Source organism: Tiliqua scincoides, chromosome 2, assembly GCF_035046505.1.
Source record: "Tiliqua scincoides isolate rTilSci1 chromosome 2, rTilSci1.hap2, whole genome shotgun sequence".
Classification (NCBI taxonomy): Eukaryota; Metazoa; Chordata; class Lepidosauria; order Squamata; family Scincidae; genus Tiliqua; species Tiliqua scincoides.
In genome coordinates this window covers 117,053,053-117,073,128 of record NC_089822.1, presented here as the reverse complement: position 1 = coordinate 117,073,128, position 20,076 = coordinate 117,053,053, and the positions used below count along the sequence as shown (strand labels likewise).

The following is a 20,076-nucleotide window of genomic DNA, read 5'->3' as shown; positions in this document are numbered from 1 at the left end:
CCTCATCCAATGAGCGCAGCCCCCAGAAACATTGGAGAAGGAGGTTCCTCCCTCCCAGCTGCCTCCCTCCCAGTCTATGGAGACTCACAGTCACGTTTACTCACGAGTAGGCAGACGAGCCTTGTATGGTGGTCAGGCCAGGCAAAGGGGAATGTGAGGACACCAGAAGGGTCCTGATCCGATTGAGCTGGAGTGCAACAGAAGGCAGCCTCCCCCCCCCCCAAAAAGAGGCTTGAATGGTAAGGGGAAAGTTTTCTATTTTGCACTTGCAAAGCCAGGTGGGTCTTTATCTTGATATGCCTGAAATAGAAGAACTTTAAACTGGGCAATGGGAGGGCTGGAAATCTCACTGATTCTTTTTGGGGGAGTTATTGCAGGCAGACTAAAGAGTAAGCCCCATTGACCACTATGGGACTTACTTCAGAGTAGATTCACTTGGTGGAACAGGACTGGCAACCCCTTATTTAATTATTTTATTTTAATTTAATTATTTATAATTATTTATTTTGTTTGATGATGTCACTTCTGGCCATGACATCACTTCCAATGTGTCCTGGACAGATTGTCATTCTAAAAAGTGGGTCCCAGTGCTAAAAGTTTGAGAACTGCTGCAATAAGTTGTTAGTAAGTTGACAAGGGGTGTGTGTGTGTGAGACTCTACAAGTTTTCAAAATCACTAAAATCAGAATTTGGAGGAATAATCCCATCATGTTATATATCAAACAATGCGTAGTTTCATGCAGAATGCAATGAAACAATCCACATTGAAATATCTGTGTTCTAACAAAAGATACAGCCAAAAAAACGGTGGGGGCGGGGCGATGGTACATCACCACATCCACCTGGGGCGTTGCCCCGCCCACTGCATGGGGTGACGCGCAGGCCTCCCACACCGGGTGATGCGAATCCTAGTGATGCCACTGACTCTGGATACCTCCACCTGCAGGAAGAATAGATTTCAACCTCTGTTTTCAATCCCCAGTCAGTCTTGCCTTCACTACTCACATGCACACATAGATCACTGGGAGCAGAGATGGTAACACTGGGTTCTTTCTTCAGCATTGACAAACTCTCAGGATCACTTGCAGATGGGATGAGCATAGCTTGGAGATCTGAAGGCTTGGTGGGACTTTCCTGGGCTTCTTTGGGGGAGTTAGTGTCTGGTGCTTCAAGTACTGGGCAAGGGAGTGTGTCTTCAGTGGACGAAGAGAATGGAGACTCCACTGCACTTTGTGTGTCTTTCTGGCTGTCTGGGGAGGTGCCTGATAAGCTGTGTTCCTGGTACAGAAGAGTTCGCAGCTTCTCATCCAGGGTTTTGATGTTGCTGTCAGCAAAGTCCATTTTAGGGGGGCCCTCACTATCTGACTCCAGAGTAGATGGGAGGGAAGTGCCTTCCTGGCCTGGTGTCTGAGCCAAAGTAATGGCCTGCTCAGCATTCACAGAATTATCTGCTTCCTCAGTGGCCAAGCTGTGACAGGGGGTTGATCTGAAAGTCTCAGAGGACAAATCCAGCTCAATAATACCGGATGTTGGATGGGGTGCACTTGAAGACAGATGAGATCCATCAGCTTGGGTCTCTGCCCCTGAGGATTCCAACCAAGCAGCAGAATCATAAGCAGCAACGTCGGTGTTGTCACCAACAGAGCCAAACAGCACCTTATCCATGCTGACTTCCGCTTGCTGAAGAAGAGATGACTGCTCAGTTTCCACTGTCTGGGATTCAGATGCCACATTGTCATTTGTCAGCTCACTGGAGCTAGGAGGAGGAGTAGGCCTGTTCTGGCTGTTAAGATTTTCCACAGCCTCTGGACACTTCTGGGGGCTATCTTCTTTGCTGGTCTCCTTACTGTCTGTAAATGTAAGAGATCAACTGGTGAGGCTGACAAAAGACTAGCCTTACTAACTGCTATTACCACCCCTTCAAATTCCAGAGATGGGGCAGTTCTTAAAATGGGAGATGACAGAATAAAAGACAGCCTGGCTCCACCAAGCTCCACCTGGCTCTGAATTTAGAATTAACTCAGAAAAGTATCTGAAGCAAAACCAAATAGAAATCACAGAAGAAAGAATTGACAGTCCTACAAATGGGGGCAGCCAGTACTGTGATGCGCACCCCTCTATACAACCTTGCAATTGTCAGCTATCACCACAAGTCTGATCACCATTTCATTTTCTGCTTCCGAATAAAACTGAACAGGCTCATGGTTGGAAAATTATAGAAAGGGTGACAAGCTGGCAGAAGATCAGAACAGAATTCTCTCATGAGGTCTAAATTTCCTGATACACTTGAAGGAATTAGCTACGCTATATTTTACTGTACTGTACTTACTGCAGAGTTAAATCTGACTGAGCACGAGTCTGAATTGCATTTTCTATAAATATCTATTGCAACCATCAAAACTGTGTTTGCAAAGTTCATGTTTCATTGCTTTAAAGAGAATCCACACTAAATTTAAAAGGAAAAACACATGTCAGCAGAATCCCCAAGTTAAATCTGTTACCATAATTACTGTGCAAGAACCAAGTCAGCCTGCTCTTGTGCCTTTTGATGCCTTCCCCCTGCTGTGTGTGTTCAACCCATCTAGCACAACAAACTCTCTTTTTTGCTAGCTTCTAGCACAACAGTACAAAACTGTTATGTCAGTTCATGCAATCAAGCTGTTTTTGATATAGTGGAAATTTTCAGTTTGTATTTCCCACCAAATGAAAAAGAGACAATCATTTTAACTGCATGTTTTAGTAGGGCGGTACAAATCCAGTACGAAAAATACAAGGAAATAAAATTACCCCAGTAAAGCTGATACACAGGATTTTTGTCAAAAAATAACCTACTGGGATATAAAGTAGGCGTCAATCATCAGTAAGCCTTGCCTCTTGAGCTGGATGGGAATAGCTGGCCATCCCAGAAAATTCCTCCATGAGAGAGTAGCAACGTTGGAAAAGCAGGCAATTCATTCCTCAAAAGCATTTCTAGTATTTATCATCTTTAAATAAATGAACTTGGAACCTTTCAAACCAAAATGCTGAGCTACTCACATTTGAGAAAAAGAGCCTGAGTTCAGTGCTGACAACTGGTCTACTGCCACAGAGACCAATAAGGAACCAGCCAATTTTTTCAATCAATCACATATTCACCTGCTGTTATCTGACACCCAGAGACAGCTGTTGTTGATGGCAGAAGAGTGCAAGGTGCCTGGGATTCTCGGTTCCTTATTGTTTGATTGATGCAAAACCTCCAGCGACCAACAGGGGACGACTGAGGAGCTGACTCATCTGGAGAGAAAGAGAGAAGTCATAAGGAACAGTCTCTCATCTTTGAAGCACACAACAAGAAAAATTCAAGATCTATATAAACAGGACTATAGAAAACAGCACAGTTGCTGCAAATAGAAATTTTAGAAGCATCGAGTAGTTAGGACCCTGGTGTTGCCTTGAGACACTCAGGTCTCAATCTTTTCTTAGGAGAGCCAGGGTCTTATTGGGGCCTTGCACCACCAGAACTAGCGTTCTGGCAGTGCAAGATCCTTTACAGCAGCATGAAAGCTAGGCTGCAGTCACATGCTACTGGCCACTGCCACAAATGGCAAGCAGCGCAGCATGCAAAATAGTGACTCTAGGACACTCCACAGTGCCAATAAGTTGGCAATGGGGTAGGATGTGGGTGAGGAGGGTAGTAAAGGGGCATGTTAGGGAGAAATTGGGGGTGTGTTGGGGGAGGGAGGATTGGATTCAGTGGCAGTCATGCACACCAGATCTAGTCCCCCTTTTTTCCGCTCACCCCACCCCTGGCTCTGCTCAGATACATGCCAGCAAAATGGCTAGCACATGTCCGAGGAGACCTACAGGTGATCAGGCAGCCTATCAGAAGATATCCAGTCGCCCCCCCAACAAAGCATATAGCACAGCCTCTGTTGGTGTTGCTGCAATCTATAAAGTGGTGAGAGATCACATTGGGCAGTCAGACTCTTAGGACCCAATCCTATCTAATTTTCCAGTGCCAATGCAGCCACAAAACAGCCCCAAGGTAAGGAAACAAGTCAGTATTGACTGGCTTTCTCTTCTGCCATCCTAAACTTTACAACATGGATTGTTATATTCCCCCTCACATATCATGTTGAATGACAGAACTGGACAAAGAAGATGTGGTGGTGGTTGTGGTTGATGAACATTTATACAGTACACCCCTTTTCAACAAAAAATAGAAACTTTTTGTACTTTCAACATAGGACTTTTTACAACCAATGGCACCCCCACATCATGTGCCACTGGCACATGGAGCTCTACTTTTTCTCCATTTTATCTGGACCAGTGTGCAGAAAATATGCTCACAGAATGAATGCTGCCCTGAAACCAAACTTTAATTACTCTGTTTTTTCTTGGCTTCAGGAGGCTCCCTAATAGCATCAATGGAAGCTATAGGCTTCCCAAATGGTGTCTTCACCATCTGTTTACCACATGTTGGATGCACAACCTTCCTGTGGGGTCTGTACAGTGCCGTGCACCTGTCCCATACTGTTTTTCAGGGTCAGACATGTGTTGGCACACCTGATGCAGTTGTCCCATGCCACAATGTTCCTGCTTCAACAGGAGCAGGAACTACTTCTAGTTACTAATGCTCTTGTTTCAGCTCAAGCAGACATACAATGCTGCCAAAGCACCAAAGACTATGCCATGGCTCTAGGTTGCAATGGAAGAAACTCAGATCATTCAGCAAGCAAAGAGAATTCAAAAGTTCTATAGGACCAAATTTTAGAACTTCCCCAAGTTTCTGAAGATTTCCTTTTAATCCAGTGTTTACTTCTTAAGAAGGGAGAGCTCTCCTATGTGTAGATTGCATTGTTGTGTTACCAGAGTTCACTTAGCTTATACACTGGGTCCCCGACTTATGGTCATCTGACTTATGGACATTCTGACTTACAGACAGCCACGCTAATGCTTTCATGCAAACACAGTCCACCTGGTCTTGTGTTCTCATGCAAGCACGATAGCACTGTTCTGACTTAGGTCCATTCCAAGTTCCAGAGGAAGCTCTGGAATGGAACCAGGATGTAAGTTGGAGACTTAGGGCCCAATTCTATCCAACTGTCCAACACTGATGCAGCTATGTCATGTGCTGCATCCTGCGGTAGGGGATGCAGTCACAGAGGTCTCCTAAAGATAACGGAATGTTTGATCCCTTACCTCAGGGCTGCACTGCAGTTGCATCAGCACTGGAAAATTGGATAGGATTGGGCCCTTAGGGCACAGTCCTACCCTGCGCTGGAACAGGCAAGCCAAGAGTCTTGCGCTGTATCCAGCGCAGAATAGGGGCCAGAAACGGCCCAGCCAGATGCAAGGGAAACTTTTCCCCTTACTTCTGGGTAAGGCGCCCTGGCCCCAATGTGTCTCCTCGGACCTGTGCCACCTCAGGAGGTGGCACAAGTCTGAGGAGAGCAGTGCTGCTAAAAGCCGCTCCGACTGCTCCCGGAATGGGGGTTGGGATAACTGCCAGGTCCCAGCCCCGCTTCCCACTCCCCGCTTGCCCGCCCCTAGGGCCACCCACTGCCCAGCCTTCCCCCGCCCAGGAATGCCTCCTCCCCACTTACTTTTAACTCTTGCGTTGGCCCAGGCAGGCCAACGCAAGACTCAGCGGGGAAGCCGCCACGGAGGCTGGATTCAGCCTCTGTGTGTCGGTGCATCTCCTTGTGCCAACGTGGCCTCCTTGTAAGGGGGCGTAAACATGCTTTACGTCGGCCCAAGGTGCAATTAGGATTGCACTCTATGTCTTTGAAAGCTTCCTATGTTTCAAAATTCATTTGCCAAGAGAGGACTCTGTTTCAGAAACACATTCTGAGACCCCTTAAGTGCATCAAACTAATTCTGTAGTTCTTTGAATCCTGTTTTAGAGCTTCAGATGTTTCAGTCCTTCAAGAACACAAAGAAGTATTGGAGCAAGTAAACACTATGAACAGCAGCAGACAACCAACTTGAGAAAAACAATGAAACTGGCATTGCTTTGTTGGTCCAAAGTCATATCGGAATCAGAGAAATAAAGATTGCTCAGTACTAACAATTCAGTGACTGATAAAGCAAAATCAGGGGCTCAGATTCTGACATCTTTGAAAAAGCATTCCAGCATGGGAACCGACTGGTTCTGTATCCCATATAGCAGTGGTTCTCACACATTTAGCACCGGTACCCACTTTTTAGAATGAGAATCTGTCAGGATTCTCATTCTAAGTGATGACGGAAGTGATGTCATGACTGGAAGTGACATCATCAAGCAGGAAAAATTTTTACAATCATAGGCTGCAATCCTACTCACACTTACCCAGGAGTAAGTCCCATTTACTATCATTGCTTAAAGAATATACACTGTAGCCTGTTAAAAGTGCAGATCTATAACATTTCCCCAAATGCAGTCACATACCATGGTAACGTCAAGTCTAATATATAAAAAGTAAAATATTGAAATGAATGGGGACACACCTGAAATTGGCTCAAGACCCATCTAGTGAGTCCCGACCCACAGTTTGAGAAACAATGCCATAAAGGAATGCAGTTGATGGTTTACATTCCCATTTCACTTTCCACTAATAAAAAATTGACATTCAAGAGAGGTTCTATAGTTTCTCAGCCTTTGCATGTCTTGTGTATGGAAACCAAGGAATTTAAACATGCATGCACTACATATGGATTCTGCATTTTCAACTCATAACTTCTTGTAGCCATCTTCAAAAAATAACATGTGAAGTAATGAGTTTCTCAGCAGGTTGAAACCATACCATACCACTGACCATATCATTTGTGATTTCATTATCCTCAGGATACATTTGGAACCATTCCTAACCACAGTGGATTTTAGTTTTCTTGGTTTGGATTTAATTTCCTGAAGGTAAAATTCATTGTTCCTTCTTTATTCACATCTCAGCTATATCAAATCAGACACAACTGACACCAATTTGGCCATGCCTATTAAGAGTTTGACTTGCTTTTTGACTTGCTTTCAAACAAGAATAATCTTTTAGTACAATTATCAGAAAAGCAGCATAAATTTAACAATATGCAGTAGAAACTCATACGAAGAACATTCAAGATTAAATGACCACATAGGCATTTAAAAGACAGATCAGCCTGGTTGAAAAGAAAGGAACTTGCTAGAGCTCTTGGCAAAATGATGACCATTTCCATCATTTTCACCTTTAAGGAGAGATGGGTTTTTTGTTTGTTTTTCATCCTTGAAATGTTAAATGTTTTAAAATAGTTACTTACTGCCAGTTTGAGTAGATGCTGGGTTTATCTGAACTTGTTCAGAAGATCCTGTCTGAATTAAAAATGAATAGATAAATATAAAAAGGGAATTTCCCAATACAAGTACACACCTTCCCAGAAGACTTATCACTAAACAAACAGAACTTACTTGACTGTTAGCTGGGTCAGGAGTAGAATCTGTGCCAGAGGCCCGTTCCTCAACAGGAAGGCTGCGGATACGTTCCTGGGCCTGGCAAATGATAGCTTTCAATTCATCAACAAATTTCTCCTTCTCACTTTCCAACACAAAGTTATCTTCAACCTACCAAGCGGGAAGGATTAAAACAAGGTAGAAGATGTAAATGTCGACCTCTCTATCGTCTTCAGAATTCTATCCTTTCCTCACTCAAGTTATTTTATCAAAGAAATAACTATATTCAAACACAACTGATCCAACGCACAATTGATCAAATCCACAAATTAAATACATGATGGCCAGGACATAAAAGGAAACCATCGTTTCCCACTATAAGAATAAAGCTACAATTCTATACATACTTTCCTGGGAGTAAGGCCAATTGGACACAATGGAACTTGCATCTGAGTAGACACATTCAAGATTGTGCTGTAAGCCAGGGAGTGCAGGCTCTCATCTCACTCTTTCACTCATGTGAAAGAGGAGAGTGAAAGCTTTTGTTTTTGGTTTGAAGAAATAAAGAACAGCTCCTTGAATTAATATGTAATGCAGAACTATAGTTCACTTCAAATCAAAAGCAGCTTTCAATTTCCTCCTAACACATGTAAAAGAGGAGAACTTTGTGGGGAGGGAAGCACACAAATCCGCAGCTTTCCATTCTCATAGTGGGCAACCATGATTGACTACATCAAAAAATTCTACACAACCCAAAAATGTTAGAACTCAGGGAGTCCTCATGTAGCAAGAAAACATTCAGATATTACATGAGTAAATGAAATCAAATATATCAATCCTAAAATCATATTACTATATTTTAACACCCATTTAGAAAATAAATTATTACACGAAAATCTCACCCCTGACATGATGTGCCCAATGGATTAAAGCTAAGATATCATTCTGAAATTTACTGCACAAGAACTGATGGATCTGCAGGAGTCTGTAGAATCTGAATAAGCGTTAGAAGGCTACACTCAAATGGTTTGTTTTTTTTTTTAAATAAATATCTTAGGTTTCTTAGATGTGATGTTCACAAGGGTATCAATGCCTAGTTTTTCAAAGAGGATAACAGACCTCTCAGTTTTGAGGATACTGCCCCCAAGGTATCTTAGTTCTTTAAATAATGATTGCAATACTAGCGCATGTAAAGTTCAAGAAAAAGGTTAGACAAAGATTTTCCCACATCCATGGCTCTGGAGAAATCATTACTATCATTATTAGAATATTTATATACTGCTTTTCAACAAAAGTGGTTCACAAATTGGTTTACACAGCAAAATAAATCAAAAACTGGTTCCTTGTCCCTAAAAGGCCCACAATCTTAAAAAAGACACAGAAAAGCCACCAGCAACAGCACTAGAAAAGATGGAACGGTGGGGTGAAGAGGGATGTTGCTCTCCCCCTGCTAAATATAGGAAGACACCGCTTTAAAAGGTGCATCCATGAAATGTTATGAGCAAGTCACATTGTCATGGGCAACCCAAGGACTTAAAACAAAAAAAGAGAGGCCAGTTCGAATGCCACTAGTAACACAGCTTCTAGTGGAAAACAGGACCTAGGAAACTTGCCATGTAGTCAGCGATGTCTTCTGGGGCATCTCCATCAGCATCAAATTTAAATGTGACCATCTTGTTGTTGTGAGTCTCAAGCTGACACTCCACAGTGTTGTCCCCGGATGTGGACACCTGGTTAAAGATAAAACACTGTCATTGTGCCACGAGATGCAGCCAGAGAATGCCTCTTCTTTCCAAATTCCTAGCAGGTAAAGATGTCCTCTTCGATCAGCGTGTTAGCAATCCCTTCAAATGACACTCCTAGGCACAGCTAAAGTGCCAAAGCATCAGTGTAAATAGTGTAATTTTAAAAGTATCAAGAACATTTTTATTAGAAAACGAAATATGTAATTCTTTTCACATTATATGTTGTCCTAAGTTATTATAATAGTTACAAATACAATTTATTTCTGAGGCATCTACCATTGGATGTTACTGCTACCAACAGTACTGACAGTTCAAGAGTTGACTTGGTGTGATGGGCACCCAGTGGGTTGGGCCCCCAATGGCCCCCAAGTGCTTTATGTGACTGACCTCCGATGTCCCGAGGAGAAGTGCTGGTGCTGAGCTCTTGACTAAAACCCTGCTCACATCCCATCTGAAATATTATCTATGAATGTAAGGAGTAACTGAAGCAAAGAAATAGCTTCTCAATCTACATTAACTAGTTAAACAAATGTCTACAAGATCAATATGCAGAATTCATTGTCATGAAGCATTTCAAATACTGACAGGTGAATTACCAGTAGTTATTTAAAAAATCTGTAGCATAAAGGCCAAGGAAAATGGTCTTCAAGGTGAATTCTGCAAGTCATGCCAGACAAAGTACTTTTGCAGATAGATGTTCCATCATTTAATTCACTTTTAGAACAACATATACTACTCCCCTTGGCCTGCAGCCTGAAGCATACAAACCTGCAGCACAGTGAGCTGAAACTTTGTTCCCTTCTCTGTTCGGGCACATGAGGCCCTCCTCTGCTTGCTCTTATCTTGTTTGCCATTTCCACTTGAAAGGTCACACCCATTGGTGCCCTCCTTCAGAGTGCCTAGGTCAGGAACTAGGCTAAAGAACAGGAAAAGAATATGAGACTTCTCAAGAGGAAAATACAGAGGGGAAGTGAGAGTAGTCTTGCCCTCTGTAGCTTCTGAACAATATCTTAGATAAAGTTTTATTCTTTTTCATGCCTCACCAAGCCTAATTGGGGCCTGTATTAGTTTATGACAAACCATTCAGCACTTGAAATGACAAAGAAAGGACCAGCAGACTAGGGACAGAGACAGAAACTAGTTTTTAAGGGAATTGAAGTTGGCACTGTAATATAGATAACTTTTTCACATAGTACCAACACTGGTTAAATCAGTTTCACAAGTTTCTGAAATACCTCAAAACCCTTATTACTTGTTTATCAGAGAAAATAATGGGATGAGTAGTCACAGCAGACAAACCATTACACTATCAATACCACATTTAAGACAATAAAGAACTACCACCTAAACCCAACCCAGAAAAACAGGATCCACTGTAACTCATTCAGCAATGCAGTCTGCATCTTCCCAAGCCTAAATTATTTCCACTTCGTGCATCATGCCTTAAATCATGCCAGGCCCCTCTTTTTTCTCTACTATTTTACTTCTACTATCTACACTTTTTCCTCTACTATGAAAAACCCTCTGTTCAGACACCTTGAGTAACATAACAGATCCTAACAAAGGACAGTCAGGCCTGATTAGAAGCATAACTGAACTAGACCAGATGCTTGTCTGAAGACAGTTGACAATCTTCATTACTTCAAAGAAAGAAGAGAAATCTCACAGCTCCTGAGAAAACACACACTGAAAACCATTATCTTGAAAAACCACAAAACTTCCAAAAAAGACAGCTTATGGGCCTTCCCCAAATCTTGTCAAATTGAAATTAAAGTAATTACGATCTTCAGTGAAAACTTGGTTTTTCAGTTAACATTGTGTTGATATGCAATGAGTTGATGTGCAGAGCTGGGGAGGGATGAGTAGATTGGGACTAGCCCTTAAGGCAGGGCTTTTCAAACTAGGGCTTCATGATGCTCCAGCCTGTGGGCCCTGGCCTCTGTCCCCTTAAGGGTCAGCAGTGCAATCCCCAGGATTGTGCTGTTCAGGGGGCTGCAGGGGCTTGGGTGCACTTATTAGAGCCTCCTGCAGCCTCCCATGACTGTCTGCAGGGCTCCCCAATGCTTTAGAAGTGAAAGTGGAGTAATTGTGCTCCACTTCCGCTAAACCAGAAGTGGAGCGCGATCGCCCCACTTTCACAGCTTCAGGGAGCCCTGCAGATGGTCATGCAGGGCTCACCACATCCCCTGGAGGCTGCAGGAGGCTCTGGTAAGTGCACCCAAGCCCCTGCAGCCCCCTGAACAGCGCAATCCCGGGGATCACACTGTTGCCTTCCCACCACCCCCACCGCCCCTGCAAGGACTTACAGTGGTTTTCAAACTCCCTGAGAGTTTAAAAACTGCTGCCTTAAGGTAAGGGGGTACACTTAGACAATGATTTGGAGCCCCAACCCTAAACCCTTCCAGTGAAAACAACATATACATTGTCCCTGTTTAGTATGTGACAACTTTGATTAGGACATTCCTAATGAAAACAGGGTTTCCATTCCTCTTTAAATATATTTGACAACTGTTATTCCCACTGCCCTTCCTTCAGCCTTCTCCTGACTGAGCATATTCAGCTTCTTTTTCTTCAAGACCTTAAATGGGTCTTCTCGGCACAAGGAGATGTTCATATATTATGCCAAGCCCTGAGCAGTTCTTCTGTCAGTCAACCAAATGTGGGAGGAGACTCACCCTTGAACAGAATCTTGCTTTTGAACTGCTGGCTGTTGCTCTGGTGCAGAGATGGAAACCTAGAGAGGGGGTGAGGAAGATAGCGAATTGTTATGTTGATTTATCATTTGCTATTCTCACCCAGTTAATTCTCACCCAGACATAGTAATACTGAGCAAAATAAATAACCCCACAAAATTGTGCATGTTGCTTAAAATGCAACACGCTCCTACTTTCCAAGGTCAGGCTGAGATGTTTAGGACATGGGTTCGGCCATCTGATGTGTTCTAGAGATAAACTAGCATAGCAAATTCTGATGTGAACAAGTTTTACATTTGCTTCACAAACTCCCCCACTCTTAGATGCACTTACGCAGTCTGTTGATATGAAGAAACCAGTAATATTTGTTTATAAATATCTAATGTCATGTACTAAGTTTGATACACATTTACTTTAAACTAAATGGAACTCTGAATTGGAATGTCCTATCCTGGGTGAGCAACGGGCTGTGGCACTTAAGAATATACAGGCAATATCTAGAGATCTTAAAATATGCTTAATACAGCAAAAAAATACTCTTTAGAATATATTGGACACCACAGAGGCTATTCCTTAAAGGACTTAGCAAGGAATCTAGATGTTGGAGATGCTTGAGTTTGAATGCTACACTTACACATATGTTGTGGTCATGTCCTGTTATTGTAAGCTTTTGGGATGAAAAAATAATATTATAAAGATAGTGCTACAGCAACCTTTAATTTTTACGGATATGTTTGTAATTCTTAATTATCTACCCATTATCTGGAGATTCACACCTGGACAATTGAAATGGACTCCGTGCCCTCACAGTAGCAAAAAGACTTATATTACTTCATTGGAAGGAGAGATTCCCACCTACATATGCCCAATGGACGCACAATATATTACGTTTATCAGTATTCGAGCGAATGGCCTATCAGCAGCAACTGCGTATGGATTTATTTGAGGATATCTGGAGGCCATTCCTTCATAATATCAACACTTCATGCGGCTTATGTTATGTAGATACTCTGGTCGTGTATATGTATAAATATTTCCCCCCCCCTTTTTTTAAAGTAATTCATAAGTACATACCAATGTAATACTCTCTTTTTCTTTTTGTTTTATGTAATATAATATAATATAATTTTTTTTTTTAAAGTTTTACATTTGCTTCTGAATGCATTTCCTCTTTGTAGACTGATGGGATATGAAGAGTTTCAATATTTAAGTTATTAAAAAGATATGATGATTATTTGTAACCTTAGGAGGAAAAATAAAATTGCAACTAAGGAAAAAATCTGGGGTAAAATATATCAAAATGCAAAGCATACAATCTCTGTCAATCACAAATGTTGCCCACCTCTTATGTTCAGCTCAAAGTTATTTATCCACAACAGTTTTTCCTTTGTTTAGTGCTTTTTGGGGGGTAGAGGCGGGAGTCAGGTTTGTGATTAAATTACAATCCACAATTCAGCACTTAGCTTGGAGTTCCCAAAATGTCCACTAATGTCATTTGTGACATCAGATATGAAGGAGGAGGAAATGGTGCAATTTTTTCTCTTCTGTAGCACATCTCTTGTTCTTTAAGAATAAAGCTATATTGGTCACAACTATAAAAAGCGAGGAGTTTGCTTTTTATAGTTGTGACCAATATAGCTTTATTCTATAAAATAAAGGGGAAAAACAGGGGGAAAACTCCTCCACCTTTGCAACATATGGATACAATTATAAAGAAAAACTAACAAAAGAACAGCCAAACAGACATTTCATTACCTACAGACATGACTGTGACCTTGAAAACCTAATTGTCAGATACCAAAGAGAGGGACTTTTATCTGTGGGTCTGGAGGGAATTCTCATGAAAGCTGCCAGCTTTACAGTCAGCCATCTGATTCTTAAATGCCAGATTCAAAACAGTCAGTGGCATCAGAAAACTTCAACAGAAAATGCACATAAGAAAGGGAGCGTACTTAATGGGCAGAAAAGTCAGGAACTGCTATGACCTGGCACTTCAGATATCTATAATGGAATGTGAAAAAGACTTTGGCTGCTACTGATTGAGCCAATTTGATGTTGTATTCATTTATATACCAAAGTGCTAAGAGAATGAAAACACACAGCACAGAATGCTCACAGTCGATCTAGAGACCTGTTTGGCTGGAACTAACACTGTATGCTAGTTCTATGGACAGAAACAGCTATACTGTAATGGAAGGCATGCCGTTTGGGAAGAGGTTCCAGGAGACAATAAAATTCTAAGTGGAAAAGAAGCCTAGGTAGCCAAAGGAGGGGAGGGGCAGAGTAAGCAATGGACAAAGTCTCTGAAGGAATAGCAGGTGGAGGAGGCAGAGGCCTGAGGTACAGAGACAAGGAACTAATAAAAAGAAAGATCAGCAAAGGGGGTGGGGGCCCACACAGGGCCTAAGGTCAACAAAAGCGCTATGCTGAGGATAGGAAGCCAGGAAGCCGGTGAGGTGGAAACAAGAATGGACAGTGAAGAATACTGGCCAAGAGCCAGGGTGACTGAATAAAGGAGGTCAACAAGGAAGTAACAGAAAGAAAATCAAGTTGGCAGAAGCATGGAGTTGAATAAAGGAGGGGGGTAGGGTTGCCACCATTTTTCTGGCAGAGCTGTAGAATTATAACAATTTTTCGATTGTTGAAAGTCAGTCTTGCATACAGTTCTCATGGAGGGCTATGCTAAGTCACAGTTTATCCTTTCTGCCGATGCCACTTGTGAAATACATTAGAAACAATCCAATCTTGGGTGTGTGCTTAAACATGTTTTAATGCAAACCAAACCAAGCAATGGGGACCCCAGCTCAAAGTCTATCATTCAGTTCCACGTTTTATGGCTGATGTGGAACTTGTTACTTATATTTACTTGTCATTTATATCACATGGTTGCTTTCTGCATGAACCCCAAAATGAAGTAACAATCTATGGGGTGTTTATTTTAGGACAATCTATAATTGCCTAGTCCTCTATGGCCGAGAAGGCAGTTGAAGAAAGTAGAAGAATTGATCACTCAGGGTTCAATAACCTAAGGGGTACAGTCAGCCCCCCAAAACCCAAGAGTCAAGCACAGTACTACTGTAAATAGGCAACACAATTTTAACCAGTGGTGGGTGGGTTATGGAGAGCCAGGGGACATCAGAACACTTGAAATAACCCATACATTTGGATAAATGAGGACTAATGCAGATTTGTATTGCTATCCACTTTGGGGGCAACAAATACATTGTGCACACCCAAATAGCTTTCACATTCGCAAACTTGAGTCTTACTTTTGGTTTGCTTCATATTACAAACATACTCCATTTGAGGATCTTCACTCCAGAATCACCATTACTCCAACTGCCAAGAGTGAATTACCACTTTAGCCTTTCTCTACATTCCAGAATGAGAAGATTCAAGCTAAATCCTAAAAACAGGAAGTATGGGCAGAGAGCAAGCTCCAGAATTTCACTAGTCAGCTAGCAATACCCAAATCATATTTTTTGGGACTGCAAATAATTCCACCTGGTAATTACTTGTCAGGTCGCAGAGCACAAATCACTGCAGATACTTGCCTATAAGTCGATCCTATAGATGTTGAGGGCAGGTTTTGAGCCAAAAAACATGGAATTTTCTATGACCCTCGGATAAGTCGGGGGTTAAACTTAGGGGGGTGTCTGATTATAGTTTTGTCTGATTTTACCCAAGATCCTGAAAAATAACCTACCAGTAATTATTACCTAAAAACTGTATAGTCTCTAATTTATTAAAAACATAGTAAAAGATCATAAGATACATTTTTATTCTTTTTAAATTCTGGTCTTCACCACCTTTTTGTAAGCACTATCAGAATAAGTGCACTGTAAACAACATACCAGTAAAGCAGTTGTTCCCAACCTGGCATTCAGGTACCCCCATGGGCACTCAACAGAACCTTCAGTGGTACTTGAAAAAGAATGGCATAATGCAGGTCATGCTCCAGAATGGCTTGCAGGGCCAGCAAGGCAGAAAAGGAGGTAGCTAGTTGGCTGTGAAAGCCCCACCAATAGCTAGTTTTTGGTCATCAATTCATGTATGCACCAGTGATTGAAAACCAGCACAGTAAAAAAGCTGAAACATGATATGGAAAGTGATCAATCACCCAGAATTTCTCAGCACACTTCTGGTGCAAAACAGTGCAAAGGCAGAGTCTCCTGTTCTTCAAACAGATAAAAAGAGAAAACACTCTGATGAATACATGAAGTCTTGGTTGTCATATGGAGGAGATGAGGGCTTGTATTATTAATTACAAGATTTTGCTAATAGGAAGAGTACAATTTATGGAAATGGGCTGCCAAGGGATATGCAAGTGAAAATGAACCATTTCATTTCATTGGGAACCATTGCAGGAGATCCATGAATCAAATCCACCTTTAAGCCCAAAGCTCTACATATAACATACAACTTATAACACAACTGGGAGTGTGCAATTCAGTTCACAGCAGAGAGATGAGCTGCATATATTTGCAACACTTTTTACTCAGAAGCAGACCTACTGCTTTCCATGTGAGTTATTCTTAAATAATGGTGCACTGAATTGTAGCCTGGGACTTTGCTTCAAATGGAAAGGAGGATCCCATCCTGGTGTTGGAAGGAAAAAAAAAAACCTCTGCCAAATGCATGCATTTGCAAAAAGGAACCAGGTTGCAGCAGCATTTGCAAAAGGGGAGAATAAAAGGTTAACTTTGGCTGGAATTTCCCAGGAAAGTTACTACAGAAACTAACTGCCTGAGCAGATCGAGAAAGGAGACTTTTCAGAGTTGAAAGGCTCTGCCCTCTGATTGACCCGGACATAAGGCAAAGTGATAATTTGAGCTTGATTACTTGACAAAAATTTTATGCACTATAGGCGAGGTATGGGCACTTACTGGTAGATATCGAAATGTGTTTCTTAGAGTTTGGGGGGGGAAGTGTCATTAAAGTTAATGAAGTACAATGTTTATAATTAAAAGTTAGTCAGTCATTCTCTTTTGAATCTTTTTGGAAAGGGAAGCAAATCTTTCTTTTACAGTAAGAGACATACCTGTGGGATATCTTGCCCTTGACCATGCTGTTGCTGTGGCACTGCAGAAACTGATAACTGGTGGTTTGGCAGTGCTGTCACAGAACTCTTAGAAGGCGCCTGCTTCTGAACAACCAGCTCTGCTGGTAACTCCAGTGTCTGACTCAGTGGTTGCTGTTGAACGAATGCTGGTTGCACTGATGGAGGGGTAAATGCTGGGTTATTGTCAGCTGGTTGAAATGCTTGAGACTGCTCAAGAAGACTGGTATTCGGGAGTCCCGACAGTTCAGATGCTTGTTGATTTGTATACGCTTGTTCTGGTTGTTCAGGCACAGCTGACACAGTCTGTAAAGGATTTGGGACAGACTGGGGAATTGCTGTTTTCAAGGGCTGCAGGTTAGAAGCCTGCAACTGAGGAACATGATGCTGACTGAACTCCTGGTAAGGAGGCTGTGGCTGCATTTGCGCGGTAACAGATGGCTGAGCTGGGAGAAAAGCAGCCTGCAATCCAGGTGGCTGTCCTTCTGCAATCCTCGGTACTATTTGAGAAGGTTGCAGTGGTTGGTGCCCTATGCCAGAATCCTGCTGGATCAGATATGTTGGTGGCTCAGGCAGGTGCTGCTCAGAAGAATAAGAATGGATTTCCAAGGGTTGTGCTAAACAGATTTGTTCTGTGCAGCCGGTGCCACCGTCCTGCATGATATGTGCTGGTTGCTCAGGAGAGTGCATGGCAAAACTTGGTTGATCTGTGACCTGTACTGTTAAATGAGCCTGCTGAACCTCTGGAGGCTGAGTAAGGTATGGTGGTGGCTGGGTTATGTACGCTGCCTGCCCTTGGTAAAAAGACTGCAGTGGATATGTTGATTGGTCCAACGGCTGTCCTGGATAGACTCCAGCTACTGCATACACCAATGACTCTGAACCAGGAGGCTGTTCTGGGCCCTGTGATGCGTAAGCAGCATGCATCCGATGTGCTGCTTGTTCTGAGGCCTGCTGTTGGTTTGCTAGCTGTACCTGGAGTGCTGGCTTTTCTGAAGCTTGTACACGTGGGGACTGTGTTGGATACATTAGTTGTTCCTGGGCCTGTAGCTGATACTGGGTCTGCATGGGATAAGCCACCTGCTCTGAAGTTGAACTGGAGAGCTCAGCCTGCTGCTGCTGCTGCTCCATGTCTTGCTGACTGGCAGCTGGCAGCTGCTCTGTAGAGCTAGCAGGGAAAGCAAACTGTTCTTGCTTCTGTTGCTGTACAGGCAGGTGGTGTAACATCTGTTGCATTACGCAAGGATGCTGATCTGTGGATTGGTGCATCTGAATAGCCTGTTGAGCCAGGGGAGGCTGCACTGAAGTATCTAGAAGCAACCCTGGATACTGCTGCATTGGTGCCATTTGCTGTGGCCTGGAAGCGAGCTGATGCACAGACACAATTTGCTGTGGCTGCTGAATGGAGCCCGCCTGCTGAGGCTGCTGAAAGGCGCTCACCTGCTGGGGAATTTGTGGAGACTGCTGTACGGAACCTGCTTGCTGTGGAACTTGTGGACACTGCTGCATGGCTGGTGCCTGCTGAAGCTGCTGAATGGATGCCACCTGCTGGGGTTGCTGCATGGCTGTCATCTGCTGCGGAACATGTTGAAGCTGCTGAATGGCTGTCACCTGCTGCAGTACTTGCTGAGGTTGCTTTGTAGGTACTACTTGCTGCAGAACCTGCTGCATAGAGCCCACCTGCTGCGCAGATGCCACCTGTGGAGGAAATTGCTGTGCAGACGTCACCTGCTGGGGAAACTGCTGGGAAACCTGCTGTGTAGACATCACCTGCTGAGCAAATGGCTGGGACTGCTGCATGGACACCATCTGCTGAGCAAACTGCTGGGGCTGTTGCATGGAGGCTAACTGCTGGGGAACTTGCTGGGGTTGCTGCATGGAGGGCCCCTGCTGAGCAACCTGCTGGGGAACTTGCTGGGGTTGTTGCATGGGCACCACCCCCTGAACAGCCTGCTGGGGCTGCTGCATGGATGCCACCTGCTGCATGGATGCCACGTGCTGAGCAAACTGCTGTGTAGATGCCAACTGCTGGGAAACTTGCTGTGAAGATGTCTGCTGGGGAACTTGCTGGGGCTGCTGAACATGTGTCAAATGCTGGGGAACTTGCTGCATGGATGCCACCTGCTGGGAAACTTGCTGGGGCTGCTGCATGGGCGCCAACTGCTGGGGAACTTGCTGGGGCTGCTGCATAGGCGCCACCTGCTGGGGAACTTGCTGGAGTTGCTGCATTGGCGCCACCTGCTGGGGAACTTGCTGGGGCTGCTGAGTAGGTGCCAACTGCTGGGGAACCTGCTGCATGGACACCACTTGCTGGGGCTGCTGCATGGATGCCACCTGCTGGTGAACTTGCTGGGGCTGCTGCGTAGGCGCCAACTGCTGGGACTGCTGCATAGATGCCAACTGCTGAGCAAACTGCTGAGGCTGCTGCGTAGATGCCAACTGCTGGGAAACGTGCTGTGAGGATGTCACCTGCTGGGTAAGCTGCTGGGGCTGCTGCGTAGATGAAACCTGCTGCAGGACTTGGTGGGTCTGCTGTATGGACACAACTCCCTGTGGAACTGACTGCAGAGCTGATGAATTAGGGAGGTTTTGTGGGAAACCTTGTGCACTGCTGACAAAATGAACTGAGGACTGGCCCTGTACCACAGATGGCTGACAAGCAGGCACACATTTGGCAGAAGCATGCTCCAGTTCCACTGGCTCTGCAGTAATTGAAGCTTGGCTACTGGCTCTAGCAGGGGAGTCCACCTGTATGTTAGCTTGCAGGTGCTGGTTCACAATCTGTGCAGCAGGAATTATCTGAGGGGAAGTGACCATCATGATCTGCTGAGGGACTCCCATCATGGATCCATCCAAAGTACGACCCTCCACACTGTAGGATACCTGCGAATCTGGAGGCTGGTGGGAAAAAATATGTATAAAGTGATTAACTGATCACCTTTGCACCCAGAGTTTATTTTATGGGATCTCTCCATGCCTCCACACAAAATAATTCCCTACGAATCTTATATGGTTTGTTCAAGGATACAGAGAGAACACCGCAAAATATTCAGGGGATGTTGCATAACAGCAGCTTTATAAAGCTTCCATCACCTTGGAAACACACATCCAATGTTCCAAAATAATGCTATACATTATATGTAGCAGAGCAAAGAGCCACAAGCGCCTCAGTGCAATTCAGCAAACCTTCAGTACTTC

General features: G+C 43.6%; 1 protein-coding gene across 1 annotated transcript in view; it reads right to left on the bottom strand.

Moving 5' to 3' along the window:
• The window catches only part of WNK3 (WNK lysine deficient protein kinase 3), a 93,849-nt gene that overhangs the window by 19,073 nt on the left and 54,700 nt on the right, over nt 1-20,076 (bottom strand). The window contains exons 9-16 of the mRNA XM_066616373.1: nt 16,861-19,776; nt 11,802-11,860; nt 9,895-10,042; nt 8,995-9,111; nt 7,400-7,552; nt 7,252-7,303; nt 3,136-3,273; nt 1,006-1,850 (exon numbers count right to left, since the gene is read on the bottom strand). Of these exons, the coding sequence (XP_066472470.1) occupies nt 1,006-1,850; nt 3,136-3,273; nt 7,252-7,303; nt 7,400-7,552; nt 8,995-9,111; nt 9,895-10,042; nt 11,802-11,860; nt 16,861-19,776 (4,428 nt within the window). The remainder of the gene's footprint in view (nt 1-1,005; nt 1,851-3,135; nt 3,274-7,251; nt 7,304-7,399; nt 7,553-8,994; nt 9,112-9,894; nt 10,043-11,801; nt 11,861-16,860; nt 19,777-20,076) is intronic.